At 41.9% G+C, this 16,113-nt stretch overlaps 1 protein-coding gene across 5 annotated transcripts in view; it reads right to left on the bottom strand.

Moving 5' to 3' along the window:
* MYO1B (myosin IB) overlaps positions 1 to 16,113 on the bottom strand; it is a 199,730-nt gene that overhangs the window by 151,823 nt on the left and 31,794 nt on the right. For all 5 annotated transcript variants that reach the window (XM_010860845.1, XM_010860844.1, XM_010860847.1 and 2 more), the window contains exon 2: positions 12,501 to 12,644. In XM_010860845.1, coding sequence (XP_010859147.1) covers positions 12,501 to 12,635 — 135 coding nt within the window. In that variant the 5' untranslated portion in view covers positions 12,636 to 12,644. The remainder of the gene's footprint in view (positions 1 to 12,500; positions 12,645 to 16,113) is intronic.

The following is a 16,113-nucleotide window of genomic DNA, read 5'->3' as shown; positions in this document are numbered from 1 at the left end:
TGAGCTTCAGTCTGAAGGCAGTTTTGAAGTAAAAGTCAGTGTGTAGGGTGAAGGGGTTAGATGATAAAACTGACTGAATTTGAACCCAAGTCACCCTTGGCCCATAAAAAAGGCTTCCGAATTGTGGTGCTGGAGAAGATTCTTGAGAGTTCCTTGGACTGCAAGAGATCAAATCATTCAGTCCTAAAGGCAATTAACTCCGAATATTCATTGGAAGAACTAATACTAAAGCTGAAGCTCCAATACATTGGCCACCTGAAGCAAAGAGCCAACTGATTAGAAAAGACCCTGATGCTGGGTAAAATTGAAGGCAGAAGGAAAACAGTGTGGGAGAGGACGAGATGGTTGGATGGCATCACCACTCAACAGACATAAACTTGAGCAAGCTCCCGGAGATACTGGAGGACAGGGAAGCATGGCGTGCTGCAGTCCATGGAGGTCGCAAAGAGTGGGACATGACTGAGCGACTGAACAACATCCTGACTTACATATTGAGCTTTATGCTCAGATTCCATGCCATACAACATTACAACACTTCAAATGTTATCTAGCAAAGTTTTTTAGTTTTTATGTGAACCTGGGCGCATTATTGAACCTCTCCAACTGCAGTTTCATCTCTGGACAAGGAGGACAAGACTGGTTCTTCCCCTTGTCCAATCTGAGGGTTAAAAGAGATTGTGTGTCAAAGCACAAACCACAGCACCTGACACACAGCAAGTATTCCATAAATACTATCTACTTTGATTAGGGAAACTCACAGTTTGACTCTACTGGAATCTACTGGCTATTATGGACTCGAGAATCTCAGTTAAATTCATCAGTGAGCCCCATGACACTTATCAAATGGTCTTACCAATGGTCTCTGTATACAGGGAACAGGCGAGTTATCAATATCACAGGGGTGCATGAGGTATGTATGGTCTTAATGAAGTTGGTATGAAAGCCTGAGATACACAAAATGCCTGGATAAGGAAAGCTGGTGGAATCTGCAGCAATGACAACATGCTACTCACTTCACATGGAGGAATTTACCCTCTTCGTGGGTCTTGGATCTTGGGAATTTGATCACAAGACATTAAAACATTACATGCCACAGCATTTTTAATTTAGACATCTGTCTTAATTGGTTTTTGAAAGACAGTTTGGTCTACCAACTCTTCAGTTCAAAATTGTGAAAAGCTGGCTGCCTATGTGAAAAATTATAAACATAAGGTCAATAACAATTAGGCTTCTATCTGGGTCTTATATCAAGAACAATGGAAAGTACACCTCACAAGCCCAGTCTAAAGAACAGATTTGTGGTATAGAAGAATAACAGCCTAATTTTCACAGAGGAAGAAACAGAAGACTTTAGAAGGTTTTAAAAACCTACCGAAGCTCTCACGCTTAGTGGCAGAGACAGTTTCATGCCAACACTCTCACTGGAGTCTGTGATGCGAGAAGAGAGAAGTATGATTTGGTCAGGCTCTGTCAGCTGCTGGGCACAGAGATGCTCTCTAGTTACATCAAGTATAGAGAGTTCTATTATAATAATGACACACTCAAGAACTCCCCGAGGAACCCATCACTGAGCTACCAGAAAAGCCGGGACCCAAGCCCACCCAAGAGTGAGTGTGGATGAGTGTAAGAGTGCATTATAGAATAAAGTAACTTGAGTTTGTGAAGACTTCCTTTCCAGGCCCAGTATCCATGTGCTCATCCCGTGCTCATCCCCTGCTCACGTCTCTGCTTTTTCTGGGCCTGCTACTGACTGATCTTCTCACTTTCTACTCCATAGCTGGCCCACTGCAAAGACTTATTCATAGTTTCTGCCTGTACATAGCCCATCATGGCCTCACTACATCGTGACTGCCAGCCTCTGCTCCTGTTGATATAAATTTTTTTCCAGTACTTCTCAATTCAAAGTTGGAGGAAAGAACCAAGCCCTGTTCATCCTTTTATCTATGCTGTGCCATCAATCACTGGCCTTGGCTTAGCAGGTTTATCAGGTTAGCCTGGCCCCTGTCAGTCTAGTCTGAGACATGCCTTAACCACCATATGATAATCCTTTGTTCTTGGGCTGCCATTTTAGACTATGAATTAAGGAACTATATATGAATTCTATGCTACACCAAAATACCAACTAAAAATATCACCTCGGGCAGTTTTATTTCAGAGCAGGATAACACAATACTACCTCATCTTCGTTGAAATAAACTCTGTAATGAATAAGTATTTTCCAAATATGCACCATTTTTAAGACTCTCTTAATGAAGGTACAGAGTGGTCCCACATTACAGCTTTGCTACCAGCTACAAGTCTTGAAAATAATATTATGCAGCTAACTGAAAGTAGTAATCCAACAAAAAGGCTTCCCTAGTGGCTCAGTGGTAAAGAATTCACCTGCCAATACAGGAGACTCAGGTTCTGTCCCTGGGTCAGAAAGATCCCTTGGAGAAGGAAATGGCAACTCACTCCAGTATTCTTGCCTGGGGAAATCCCATAGACACAGGAGCCTGGCAGGCTACAGTCTATGGGCCATGAAAGAGTTGGACATAACTTAGAGACTAAACAACAACAATCCAACAAAAACGAGATCTGTATGAGGGATACCAAAGAAGGAGGGGCAAGGGGAAAAAGGGAGTGCGGAGAGACAAAGAAAGAGTCAAAGAAGGGGAGAGAGAGAAAAATATTCTACTTGTAAGAAAATCTCAGGGTCCCAAATCTTGGACTAAAGTCATTCTGGGTTTCTAAGATTTTCTGATGGTCATGGCCCCAACTAGGTATACCACTTCAACTATGTGTCAAGCACTGGGCTAAAATGTCTCTTAATGTCCAACAGAACTCAACAAGATAAGCATCAAGACACGTATATTATAGATGAAAGAACTGACCATCACTCACTTCAATGGTCACAGTGGTTGTGAGTGGCCAAGATACAACCTTGTTCTGTCAGCCCATGCCTGTCCCAATACGCCACATGGTGTCTCACCCTCCATCCCTCCACAACGGAGCTGAATGAAGAAAGGAGCCTCTCCTTAGAAATTAGAATTATCATTAATACCTATCTGTACTACAGATGTAAGAGCAGAAATAAACACATATATAGAAGGGAGGGCTGAATCAGCCACATGAACTGGGCACACGTCTCCCATGCTGAATTGTTTCCTCTACTCTGTGCTTCATCTTCTTTTTTTAAGATCCTGCAGTGAAACTTCATCTTCTTTTTTTAAGATCCTGCAGTGAAAGCACAGACTCTTAACCAGTGGACCACCAGGGAGGAAGTCGCCCTACTCTATGCTCTCAAAGGTAAAGGACCACATGCAGCTGTTCAGTGAACAGGATGAAAATCAATCTCCTCCCAAGATCTTCTCCCATCTTCCAGAGATAAAAACACCATCCTACAGGTTGCTGTCACTTTTCTTTGACTAGGGAACACCTAGTTTAGAACTGAACATACTTGTTCCCTGCCACACTAGTTCATGTCACTGCACCACTGAATGCTCACTCAACACACAGCAGGAATACTGATTATCACTTCCATTATCTGCCTGGGTTGTTGAGACTGCCTTGCTCCAAACCCACACATTCTTCAGTATCATATTCAATTATGTTGAACAGCACTCTGCAGGCCGGGAATCCTTCCCTATTAGTGGTATCACTGGTGTGCATGATAACTGTAAAGTCAACAGGACTATTAGTAAGAACTACAGATCCAGACTTTCTGGGTGTGAATCCCTGCACTTTTACCACTGTGTGATCCTGGTCAGGTTACTTAAGTCTTGCTGAGCCTCTTTCTTCATATGTAAAATGAAGATAGTTTTAAAAGCTACAGTGCCTAAGACTTTAGTAAAACTTAAACACTCTGTGTTAGTCACTCAATCGTGCCCAACCCTTTGCAACCCGCCAGGCTCCTCTGTCCATGGGATTTCCCAGGCAAGAATACTGGAAATTGAAAGTGAAAGTGTTAGTTCCTCAGTCCACACTGGACTCTTTGCGACCCCAAGGACTGTAGCCTGCCAGGTTCCTCTGTCCATGGGCTTCTCCAGGCAAGAATACTGGAGTGGGTTGCCATTTCCTTTGCTAGGGGATCCTTCCAACCCAGGGATTGAACCCAGGTCTCCTGCATTGCAGGCAGATTCTTTACCGTTTTAGCCACCAGGGAATCCCAAGAATACTGGAGCGGGTTGCCATTTCCTTCTCCAGGAGATTTTCCTGACTCAGGAATCAAACCTTCATCTCCTGTATTGCAGTCAGATTCTTTATCGCTGAGCCACCAGAGAAGCCTTAGTCTCCCGTCAAATCAAACTTCAGGTATGACTTCAATCAGAACATTTACATTTAATATATTTAAATATTAAACAAATATATCAAGTACTAGATAGTGCCTGCATGATGAAACAACTCTCTAGGCTTGGCAAGTAACAGATAAACATGTGTCCATTTTGCAAGTTTAAAGAGGAAAAATTTTTCCAATCACCAAAGGTTTTAAGAGAGCTTGGACAGGTTGAAACTGGCAAGCTTTTACCAAAAAATAATTGTTTTGAAACGCATTATAAAACAGTCCAAGAGTTAGACTGTGCTCAGAAAGTAGACACAACAGCCTCGTGACTGTTTTTCACAGCATTAGGAAGCTTTATCTAGCTTCCTAATGCTATGACTCCATTCCAAACATCAAAGCTACACTCCTGAAAACACATGATTTGTTCTTCATGTTTCCTTAACAATCTACCTTTTCAGCTAGCCAAGCAGGCAGTGTATGCTCACTATGAACCCCTCACAAACAGTGAAGTCTAGGCATTTCATTCCATCAGCTCAGGAGTCCCTCCTTCTTCCCCTATTTGGTTAAGGCATGACGGGAGGTGGCATTAAAGAACGTTCTTGTTTCACACAAATTTGCTGGGTCTGGGTTCTCTGGGAAAGACTGATCCATTTAGATAAAGGAGAACCTCTTACTTCCAACTTTAAAACAAAACAAAATTTTTTCATATCTGGAAGACGACCTACCTAACTAGCATTACTTCTAGAAATGGGACTAGAGTACTGAAATAAGAAAATTACATTTTTATGTTATATATCCCTATACTACCTGTTTTTTGTTTTCTCAAGAGCATTTGTTATTTTTGTAATTTTTTTCAAGGCTGTTTAAAGGAAATAAAAAAAAAAAAGCTGGAGAACGTCTAGGTAGCAGGAATAGCACTAAGTGGACATCTGAACTCTGCCAACAACCCTGTGGGCTTGGAAAAGGGACGAACCTCCAATGAGACTGCAGTCCTGGCTTATATCTTGATGGCAGTCTTCTGAGGTCCTGAACAGAGGACCCACCTAAGCCGTCCCACAAAAAGAGTCAGATAATAAATGTACATTATTTTAGGTCACTAAATTTGAGGCAATCTATTCTGCAGCATGAGAAAACTAGTACACCATTTATACCAAATTCTCAGGAATAAATGTTACCCTCAGGAGGTAGGAATTTTCATGTGCATAAATGAAAAGTGACTTTGACATGTCAAATAAATATATAAATGTTAACTAGAATTATTTTCACTTGCTTTGCAATATTTTAAACCAAATATACTTACATTTAAATATCTTTCATAAGAGCATTGAATCTCATCCTTACAAGGATCCTAATTTTACTACTGACTTCTAAAAATTAAGACAATTTTTACTAGACTTTGAAAGCAGTCTTATCTACAATTAGTTTGACTTAAGATCCTAAAATTGGACTAATTTAAACCTCTATATCTAGATGATCCCCACCTGACAATCAGATAGAAAACAAACTAAATCTACTTGTCAGCATCAAAAATACTTCCTGTCAGAGAATGGACACCTTGGTTCTTTAGTTTCCAAATTTGCCCTGGGCCTTGTTCTTGCCTAAATTGCACCTTTCCTGTTCCTGAACAGAACCACAGTCCTGACCAGTCACCCTAAAAACAGCATCACGTCTGGCTGGGTCTCCTGCATTACCAGTACACCTGAAATCCTGCCACTATCCCATCTGGCTGAGGGCGGGGGCGGGGTGCCAGAAGAAGGTCTGACAAAGGACAGGAAAGAGTACAGCAGAGCAGGGCTCAGGAATGTCACAGCCAGCATTTCCCACCACTGGCTGACCCCACAGTGACCGCTGGAGCACTAGCTTGCCCTGCAGCTGGGCCCAGCCTGCACCATACTCTGCCAAGAGTGAGGAATCAAAGCAAATAGTCTCTGATTCTACACGTTACCCCATCAGACCAACATGCCCTCTATCTGTTCTCACCCGATCCTCCTCCATCCATCTCCAGTGGAACAGTCTTTCCACGAGGACCACGTCAATATCTGGAACTGTCTCAGATTTAGAGACTCTGCTCGACTACAGACAGAGTGATAAACCAACTTCAGCCTTTTAAAATCAGTGTGTGAACCCAACTCAAAGCAAAGAACAGATAATCCTGAAGCATGCATTAATATCTTTCATAAAATACCAGATCCTACTTTTATGAGGATCCTAATTCTAGTACCAGCCTCTAAGATCAAGACAATTTTTATCAAGACTTTCAAAGCAGTCCTTTTACAGCTACAATTCATTGAACATGAGATCCTAAAACTGGACTAATTCAGACTTCGACAGCTAGATGATCCCCATCCTGACAATTCAGATAGAGAACAAACTCAAAGTGCTTGTCAGCACCAAAAACACTTCTTATTCAAAGGAGGGCTGCAAGAAGCATAGCAGATTAAAACAAACAAACAAACCATATGCATCACAGAATAAAAGAAAACTCAATGACTTCAGGAGCAAAGATTTCAACATAATTTCCCTTAAGTTGATGGACTTCAACTACACCCTTCTCCCCTGGGGCTCCTGTTTACTTTGCCCTGCCTTGAGGAGTTGGCCAGGAGAAAAAGCTTAAGAAGTGTGCTTCTGGGTGCACTTCAAGCTTAGAATTTCAGTAATAAATGCTTCTCACAGGACGTGTCCTTCAGCCTGGTAACAACACGAACCAATAAAGCCACTTCACTACAGAATTCCCTATCAAGCCTGTGGGGCTTCCCTTGCGGCTCAACTGGTAAAGAAACCCTCTGCAATGCGGGAGACCCAGATCCCTGGGTTGGGAAAATCCCATGGAGAAGGGAAAGGCTATGCACTCCAGTCTTCTAGCCTGAAGAATTCCACGGACTGTATACTCCATGGGCTCGCAAAGAGTCCCGACACAACTGAGTGACTTTTACATACACACTAAGCCTGAGGGGCTGACAGCAGAGGGTCTAGTCAGCATCAACTCCTGTATTCAGTAGACTATTTAACCTACTTACACACAATCCACCTATTTTGTTGTTGTTTTTTCTTTAATTTAAATTTATTTTTAACTGGAGGATAATTGCTTTAAAATATTGTGTCGGTTTCTACTATCTAACAACATGAATCAGCCATAGGCATACATATGTCCTCTCCTTCCTGAATCTCCCTTCCACCTCCCAACCCTCCAGGTTGTCATAGAGCACTAGATTTGAGCTCCCTGGATCATACAGCAAATCTCCAATGGCTATCTAATTTTACATACGGTAATGTCTATGTTTCAGAGCTACTCTCTCAATTCCTTCCACCCTCTTCCCCCACCAGCCCTGACCACAGTCTGTTAACCCATCTACTTTGGAAAAAGCTGACCCTTCCCCAAACCTCAGAGTAAACATTTTCTTAAGCCATTCAGCTCCTTCTGGTCACCTGGCCACAGTCACCTGTGGTGACTTGGATTGAAGAGTATGTGTGACTCAATGGCCTACCCAGAGTTCCAGGTTTACCTGACAGGATCACTAGGGATTATAAATGCTGTAGACAGGTGATCCTGTGAGAACTCTGTGAAGGAAGGGACTATTTCTTACCTGAAGATAGGGTGGTGGCAGGAGGAGGGTGGACGGCAGGATAGAAGAGCATGTACTCAGATCCAGAGCTGCAAAAGCTCTGAGCAAAGCCAGAGTTCTGAAGTCTGAGCCACACAGCCCTCCATTCACTGGCCCCCTTATCAACCACAGTATGAACAAATGATTGTTCAATACGTCTGCATGATGAATCACCCAAGACAATCACACACTTTTACAGAATGAAATAAAGCCAGGAGACTATGAGAGGGACTTAAGAAAAAAAAAAAAACAAAAAAAACCCCTGCATCTTTCTGGGAAAGAATTAAAAAAAAAAATGAAATGCAAGATAGTAAAATATCGCATGTTATTAACTTGGCCTTTGATACCAGGCTAAACAATTTTGTAGCAAAACCATGAACAAAAGCAAAGCAGAAATATTATCAGAATAAAGGCCAAGAAACAGATTTCCCAAGGATGGTATATACAATTTGTGGGGTTACAGAGGTGGGATGATCAAATTTATTGTCCTGTATTTTTTGTTAATTACAAAACCAATACATGCTTGATTTAACAAATCCTATACTACAGAGGTCTAAAAGAATAATAACTTTTCCCTGTCCTCGTATTCCATCCCCTCCCCCAACTAAAGTCAACATGCTTAAACCCACCCACACTAAAGTTAGCATGGTACTAAAGTTAGCATGCCTTTCTCCTTATTCATACAAATATACAAAGAAATCTGTATGCAGGTCAAGAAGCAACAGTTAGAACTGGACATGGAACAAAAGATTGGTTCTAAATCAGGAAAGGAGTACATCAAGACTGCTGTATATTGTCACCATGCTTATTTAACTTCTATGCAGAGTACATCATGAGAAACACTGGGCTGGAAGAAGCACAAGGTGCAATCAAGATTGCCGGGAGAAATATCAATAACCTCAGATATGTAGATGATACCACCCTTATGGTAGAAAGTGAAAAAGAACTAAAGAGCCTCTTGATGAAAGTGAAAGAGGAGAGTGAAAAAGTTGGCTTAAAGCTCAACATTCAGAAAACGAAGATCATGGCATCTGGGCCCATCACTTCATGGCAAATGGATAGAGAAACAGTGGAAACAGTGGCAGACTTTACTTTTCTGGGCTCCAAAATCGCTGCAGATGGTGACTGCAGCCATGAAATTAAAAGACGCTTACTCCTTGCAAGAAAAGCTATGACCAACCTAGACAGCATATTAAAAAGCAGAGAAATTACTTTACCAACAAAGGTCCGTCTAGTCAAAGCTATGGTTCTTCCAGTAGTCATGTATGGATGTGAAAGTTGGACTATAAAGAAAGCTGAGTGCCGAAGAATTGATGCTTTTGAACTGTGGTGTTGGAGAAGACTCTTGAGAGTCCCTTGGACTGCAAGGAGATCCAACTAGTCAATCCTAAAGGAAATCCGTCCTGAATATTCATTAGAAGGGCTGATGCCAAAGCTGAAACTCCAATACTTTGGCCACCTGATGCGAAGAACTGACTCATTGGAAAAGACCCTGATGCTGGGCAAGATTGAAGGCAGGAGAAGGGGACGACAGAGGGTGAGATGATTGGATGGAATCACCAACGCAATGGACATGAGTTTAAGTAGGCTCTGGGAGTTGGTAATGGACAGGGAAGCCTGGCATGCTGTAGTCCATGGGGTCGCAGAATCAGACACGACTGAGCAACTGAACTGAACTGAAAGTCAGCATGCTTTTTCTTTTTATTCATACAAATATACAAACATATGTACATATCATATACCCCCATCTTTGAAAAAGTCATACAACACACATTACCCTATAAGCTATTTTTTTTTTCTTTTTTGCTTAAAATGGAGAATGCCTAGTGTTGGGGAAGAGTCTTAAGAGTCCCTTGGACTGCAAGGAGATCCAACCATTCCATCCTAAAGGAGATCAGTCCTGGGTGTTCATTGGAAGGACTGATGTTGAAGCTGAAACTCCAATACTTCGGCCACCTGATGTGAAGAACTGACTTATCTGAAAAGACCCTGATGCTGGGAAAGACTGAGGGCAGTAGAAGAAGGGGACGACAGAGAATGAGATGGTTGGATGGTATCACCGACTCAATGGACATGGGTTTGGGTGGACTCCAGCAGCTCATGATAGACAGGGAGGCCTGGCGTGCTGCAGTTCACGGGGTCACAAAGAGTCAGACACGACTGAGAGACTGAACTGAACTGAAGCCTCCAATATGACGTGTGTTTAAAGTTACAAAATGAAGGCACAAACATCATGGAAATGATAGGTCCAAAGTATCATGGAAAACATTAATTATATGAATATCTGGAAGCAGAAAGCAATTTTCTGTTTTTGTTTTATGCCAGAAAGAACATTCCTAAAATAGTCAGAAAATAAAATTATGTAAGGCTGAAACCCAGACATTTCGTCTGCTAAAGACTCATGAATGTTAATACTTGGCATTTTGTTTAAAAGGAGATTGTTTTATCTTTAGTGGGTACAACAAATCAGGTATTTGAATGCATGTAATGTTCTACTCTCCATCCTATTCTCAATTCACCTGAAAGGCAATTCTGCTTCTCAGAGCCAAAAAGAAAAATGATCAGCCACCTTAGCTTGGGATATAACTGATTTCTCTTATCTCCACCTGAAAGACCAATGTTTAAAGTCTGTCTTTTATTTGCTATCAGACCATACTTTCAATTAAAGCTGCAGGGCCGTGCAGTTTTCCCACCTGAAAGCTGAAGTGCTATAGCCTGAGGAAAGGTGACCCGGGGCCTCAGTGCCCAACCAAACCACACCTTCGCCCTGTTATACCGCAACAGCATTTTATACCTCGTCCACCTGAATCAGCAGTTTACATAACCACATCTCTGAATTTAGGTTAGTAGCCAGTTAACCAATTAATATTCCAAAGCAGTACCCACATATCTCATTGTTGTTACTGTCAACCCACCCCTATCTCTAATAATCAAATCAAGAAAGATGAAAAGTTCAAGTCCCAGATGGTGATTCCTATTTCATTTAGAAATTAATTACCCAAAGTTATCCTCGAAACATGATTGCCTACCTGAAAAGGAAAGCTATATGAGATATAAAATATAGCTTTGCATATGATTTTTAAAATATATTACTTCCACAAAAGTTACAAATCAGTTATGTTCTCTCCTTTTATTTATTTATATTTCTTCCTACTGTTTGCACACTAATAGGAAAACATGAAGCATGTCTCAATAAACCAATTCATATCTAGACACAGATGTAGCCATGAAATTAAAAGACGCTTACTCCTTGGAAGAAAAGTTATGACCAACCTAGATAGCATATTGAAAAGCAGAGACATTACTTTGCCAACAAAAGTCCATCTAGTCAAGGCTATGGTTTTTCCAGTGGTCATGTATGGATGTGAGAGTTGGACTGTGAAGAAAGCTGAGCGCCGAAGAATTGATGCTTTTGAAGTGTGGTGTTGGAGAAGACTCTTGAGAGTCCCTTGGACTGCAAGGACATCCAACCAGTCCATTTTGAAGATCAGCCCTAGGATTTCTTTGGAGGGAATGATGCTGAAGCTGAAACTCCAGTACTTTGGCCACGTCATGAGAAGAGCTGACTCACTGGAAAAAACTCTGATGCTGGGAGGGATTGGGGGCAGAAGGAGAAGGGGACGACAGAGGATGAGATGGCTGGATGGCATCACTGACTCAATGGACGTGAGTCTGAGTGAACTCCGGGAGTTGGTGATGGACAGGGAGGCCTGGCGTGCTGTGATTTATGGGGTTGCAAAGAGTCGGACACGACTGAGCAGCTGAACTGAACTGAACTCTATAGAGTGGAAGAAATAGAACTCAAAGGTGATGTAGGATCTACCAAAACTACTTCTACCCAATCCATTGGTTTCCTTCTCAGCTGCTGGTACAGGGCATCACTGCCCCATTTCCTTGGTTTAGTTAACACCATGTCTCTATCTGAGCAGATGCAAATTTCTGTGCTTTCTGCAAATTCCCAAAAAGCTGCACATAAAAGCATTTCTCATTCATATTTTAAATACATTTAAAAAACTCAACAGCATAACACTGTGAAATCCTTCATAGAGAATTTTTACAACATAATATTTCTATCACTGTATATATTTCTATATTTTCATTCTTGTGCCTGACATAATACTTTTGTATAGCAGGACAAGACTATTCCCAAATCTCCAGGGACCAAACACATATCCATAGCTGGTAATTTGCTCCTGTCTCTTACTAACTACAAATATCAGGAAGGTTTCTCTCTCTTTTGACAGTTGACTGCCTTGCATTTCAACAAGTGGTTTCTCAAAGATTAGACTACTAATCTTATGTAGGTATCCATGACACTTCTGGATTTCAAACTTCCTCCTGAGCATATGTCCCTCAGAGGGCAGAACGTAGTCTTCCACTTGATTTGGAATACCATCAACGTCCAGTGCAACACTCTGCCTGGTTAGCAGACACCATGTGTGGTAAGAGACTCACGAGATTCTCATCAACATTACTCACGCACCAAGTGAGCAAACACAAACTTCTTCCTGAGGGTATCAACAAATACCTCTGGACTCCAATAAACAGAAAAAAGAAGAGTCTGAGGAAGAGAAGCCCACTCTGCACCATAAAATGCAAAGTCTAAACTCCCCAGATGACATTCCGTGCACACTCACATATATCTCATTGTGGTCAAAGCGCTTCTTGAGGTTGTCGATGACGGTGTCCTCATTGAGAGGTTCTAAAAGAACCATATCTCCAACTCCAATCATATTGTCCAGCAGTGATGTTTTCACCTCCATCTTGGCCATAGTCTCTTGCTGTAGCAAAGAAAGAGAAAGGAAGAATTTAAATGAGCAAGATTAGTTCAGATGGGTTCTTGGCACCAATGGAGAAATGAAACACTGCCAGTTCCTAATGGTCCTCACTTGCCTCACCTATGTTGTAACCTCTCCTTTCCTACAACCTATGTCAGAAGCCTAGGGGGTAGAGGGGGTGGGGGGAAGGCTGCGTCACTGCCAAGCTAGAAGTCCCAACTGCCAACCTGCCACCAAAGATGAACCTCCCTCCCAGTCATCATCACCCCAAGCAAAGTCCATTAACTGAAAGAGCCACTAGGTAGCCAGGATTGCTGTTTCCTTCTTTCTAGATCATCACCTCTCCCCAACCAGAAGTTGCAAAACACTAGCAAGAGAACCCACCCCACCCCTTTCTACCAGCCCTTGCCTACCAATGTCAGACCTGAACCCACAGAAACCTGCTGTCCCAAGTGGCATCACCCAGTATTCCATGATGAAATGCAAAATGCCATTTTCCCAAAACATATTGTGTTTAAAATGATGTTAACATTTACGGAGTACTTGCTGCATACCAGATGCTATCTCAAGAACTTTCTGTGCATCAATTAATTTAATTCTCACAATTCTATGAGGTAAATTGTTATCATTATACCCATTTTAAGATAAGGAAGCTCAGAAAGGTTAAGAGATTTTGCTTATGGTTAGTTAGGACTATATTACATTTATGTGTTAAAAGAACAAAATCACCACTTATAATACTGTACCTATGGGGAGAAACTTCATTCCAGGAGTCAACACTGACTGATATACAAAAAGAATACACCCCACTTGAAGATCAGAGGTTGCCTATATAATATAACCTGCCAAGAATGACCTTAGTATTCTTAATGCTCATTCCAACAGACACACTGCTAGAAGAGCAAAGAGACATTACTTTGACAACAAAGGTCCATCTAGTCAAAGCTTTGGTTCTTCCAACAGTCATGTATGGATGTGAGAGTTAGACCATAAAGAAGGCCGAGCACTGAAGAATTGATGCTTTTGAACTGTGGTGCTGGAGAAGACTCTTGAGAGTCCCTTGGACTGCAAGGAGATCAAACCAGTTAGTCCTAAAGGAAATCAACTCTGAAAATTCATTGGAAGGACTGATGCTGAAGTCTAAAGCTCCACTGCTTTGACCACGTGATACGAAGAGCTGACTCACTGGAAAAGACCCTGATGCTGGAAAGATTGAAGCCAGGAGGAGAAAGGGACGACGGAGGATGAGGTGGCTGGATGGCGTCACAAACTCGATAGACGTAAGTTTGAGCAACTCCAGGAAATGGTGAAGGACAGGGAAGCCTGACGTGCTGCAGTCCATGGGTTGCAAACAGCCAGACATGACCAAGTGACTGAACAACAACAACATTAAAAAAAAAATTTTTAAGTGTGTACTGAAAAGCCAAAAAAGAGAGACTAAGAACCAGCAGCAAGGCTCTCCGACAAACAAAAGCAACCAATAAGGAACTATTTAATAATCAAAAGAAGAAAACCAAAGTTAACTTATTTGTTAATCTTTTTAAATATCATGCCAACTACACTTGGAATAAACAGCCCCAGGTATTGCTAAAACCCAACAACAGTCATACCAAGAATGGTTTCACATACCTTGAATCAGGCCAGATTCTTTCAAAATAAACCAGGTGGAGGAAGGAGACATGCCATGCTCTAGAGATGCACAGAAGCCAGAGACAGGGCTGGGCCCACACCAAGTCCTTTCAGAGACTTGTTCAGGAATAGGAACGTGAGTGCCCAAACTGTCGCAATAAATTAACATTTCAATCAAATTTCAAGTTCTCAGACTTGAGAAATGCCAAAAGCAATCTAGCAGCGATACATTACATGTAATTTGGCAGATGAGGGAAGAAGGCTTAGGGATTAAGGGGAAAATCAACCTGAGAAGAGTTTCAAAAATAACCACCTCAACCTAGCAATTTGAATTAAGTAAAGAGGCCGAATGGGAACTCTTTGCCCCAGGGTAGATTCCTGTATATAAAGTCTATTTATGGAAACAGCTACAGAAAGGCAACAGCTTCGTGGCAGGTAACAGCAATTAAGCAGCCAATCTTTCTCTGTAATTAAACCTGCTTCACCATGGTTTCAAATATGAGTTTCAAAAAAGAGTATGGGTTCTGATTTTTACATTTCTTTCCCAACTTTATAATCAATCCAAAGGGCAAGGGCGGAAGAGGGCAAAACAAATGCTGCTATAGGCAGTGGGTAAAAGGGAAAAACTCTGAAAACACAACTTTCTCAGCTCAAAATACCACAATAAAGTAAACCAACTGAAAAGGTGATGCCAACATCCATTTAGTCCAGCCAGCAGAGTTTTGTTTCGTACCAGTTTTGTTTTGTTTTTTTTTTAGCATCTAGGTTCTCTGGGGGAGCAAATAGTGATACCCTCCTCCACACTCTCATTCTGGTGAAACTGGAACCCTGATAAAATGGCACAGAGATACTTCCTATCTTCACACAAATGGATTGACTTTCCCTGACTACCATCTCCAGGCCTGGTTGGGTAACTCTGACATCTCAACAAAATTAGCCCGTATATTTAATTCAGCCCAAAGAAACTGATTTGTTTCTTCCCTGAAAGAGCAACACTGACTACAGGAACAAATTTCAGAATGACTTGCTAACTCAAGGTTTCCATAAACTATCAGAAGAATCCACACGGGAACAGATGGAGAGCACCGAGGACACTTTGTGTTTGATGCATACAAGCTCACCACCTGCACCCTTCCCAAGACCCCCCAGGGGAATCCATGTTGTTCCAAGGAAGCCACTTTTATCTCATGTCCAGGAATACAGAGTGTGATCTAGACTGTGACAATGAACACATTTCCATCTCCCAGCCATGAGAGCAGATTCAGCACTGGTCATTTAACTAAGCCTGAAGCTTTGGCTTGGAGTATTAGGACAAAGGTTCCAGCTACCTCTGGGTGGCATGATTTACAGATGTGGTACTAGGAATTGCTGTGACCATGACTGCTTTTGGAGCTTCCCTAGTAGCTCAAATGGTAAAGAGGCTGCCTGCAATGTAGAAGACCTGGGTTCGATCCCTGGGTCAGGAAGATCCCCTGGAGAAGAAAATGGCAAACCACTCCAGTATTATTATCTGGGAAATCCCATGGACAAAGGAGCCTGGCAGGCTACAGTCCATAGGGTCTGCTTTTATTAGGGAGCTACTGAGGAGGAAAACAGTACACGGAAGAGGGCAAGGAAAGAAAATAACCCAGTGACATCACAAACCTCCGGAAAGGTTTGCACCTGAAGCCTGCCACACAGCTTGCAAGTTTTCAGTCACAGAGGCCAACTAATTCTCCTTATTAAGTTGTTTGAGTTGGATTTCTATTATTTGTGACAGAAAGCATCTTACCCAATAAAAGAAGGTGGCACAAGGAAATAGAATGTTGTAAATAACACACTAAAGAGCATGAACCGGCTGAGC

This window comes from Bison bison, unplaced genomic scaffold, assembly GCF_000754665.1.
Source record: "Bison bison bison isolate TAMUID 2011002044 unplaced genomic scaffold, Bison_UMD1.0 scf7180017864471, whole genome shotgun sequence".
Taxonomy (NCBI): Eukaryota; Metazoa; Chordata; class Mammalia; order Artiodactyla; family Bovidae; genus Bison; species Bison bison.
Note: the sequence above shows the minus strand (reverse complement) of the source record. Positions and strands in the feature narration are given on the sequence as shown.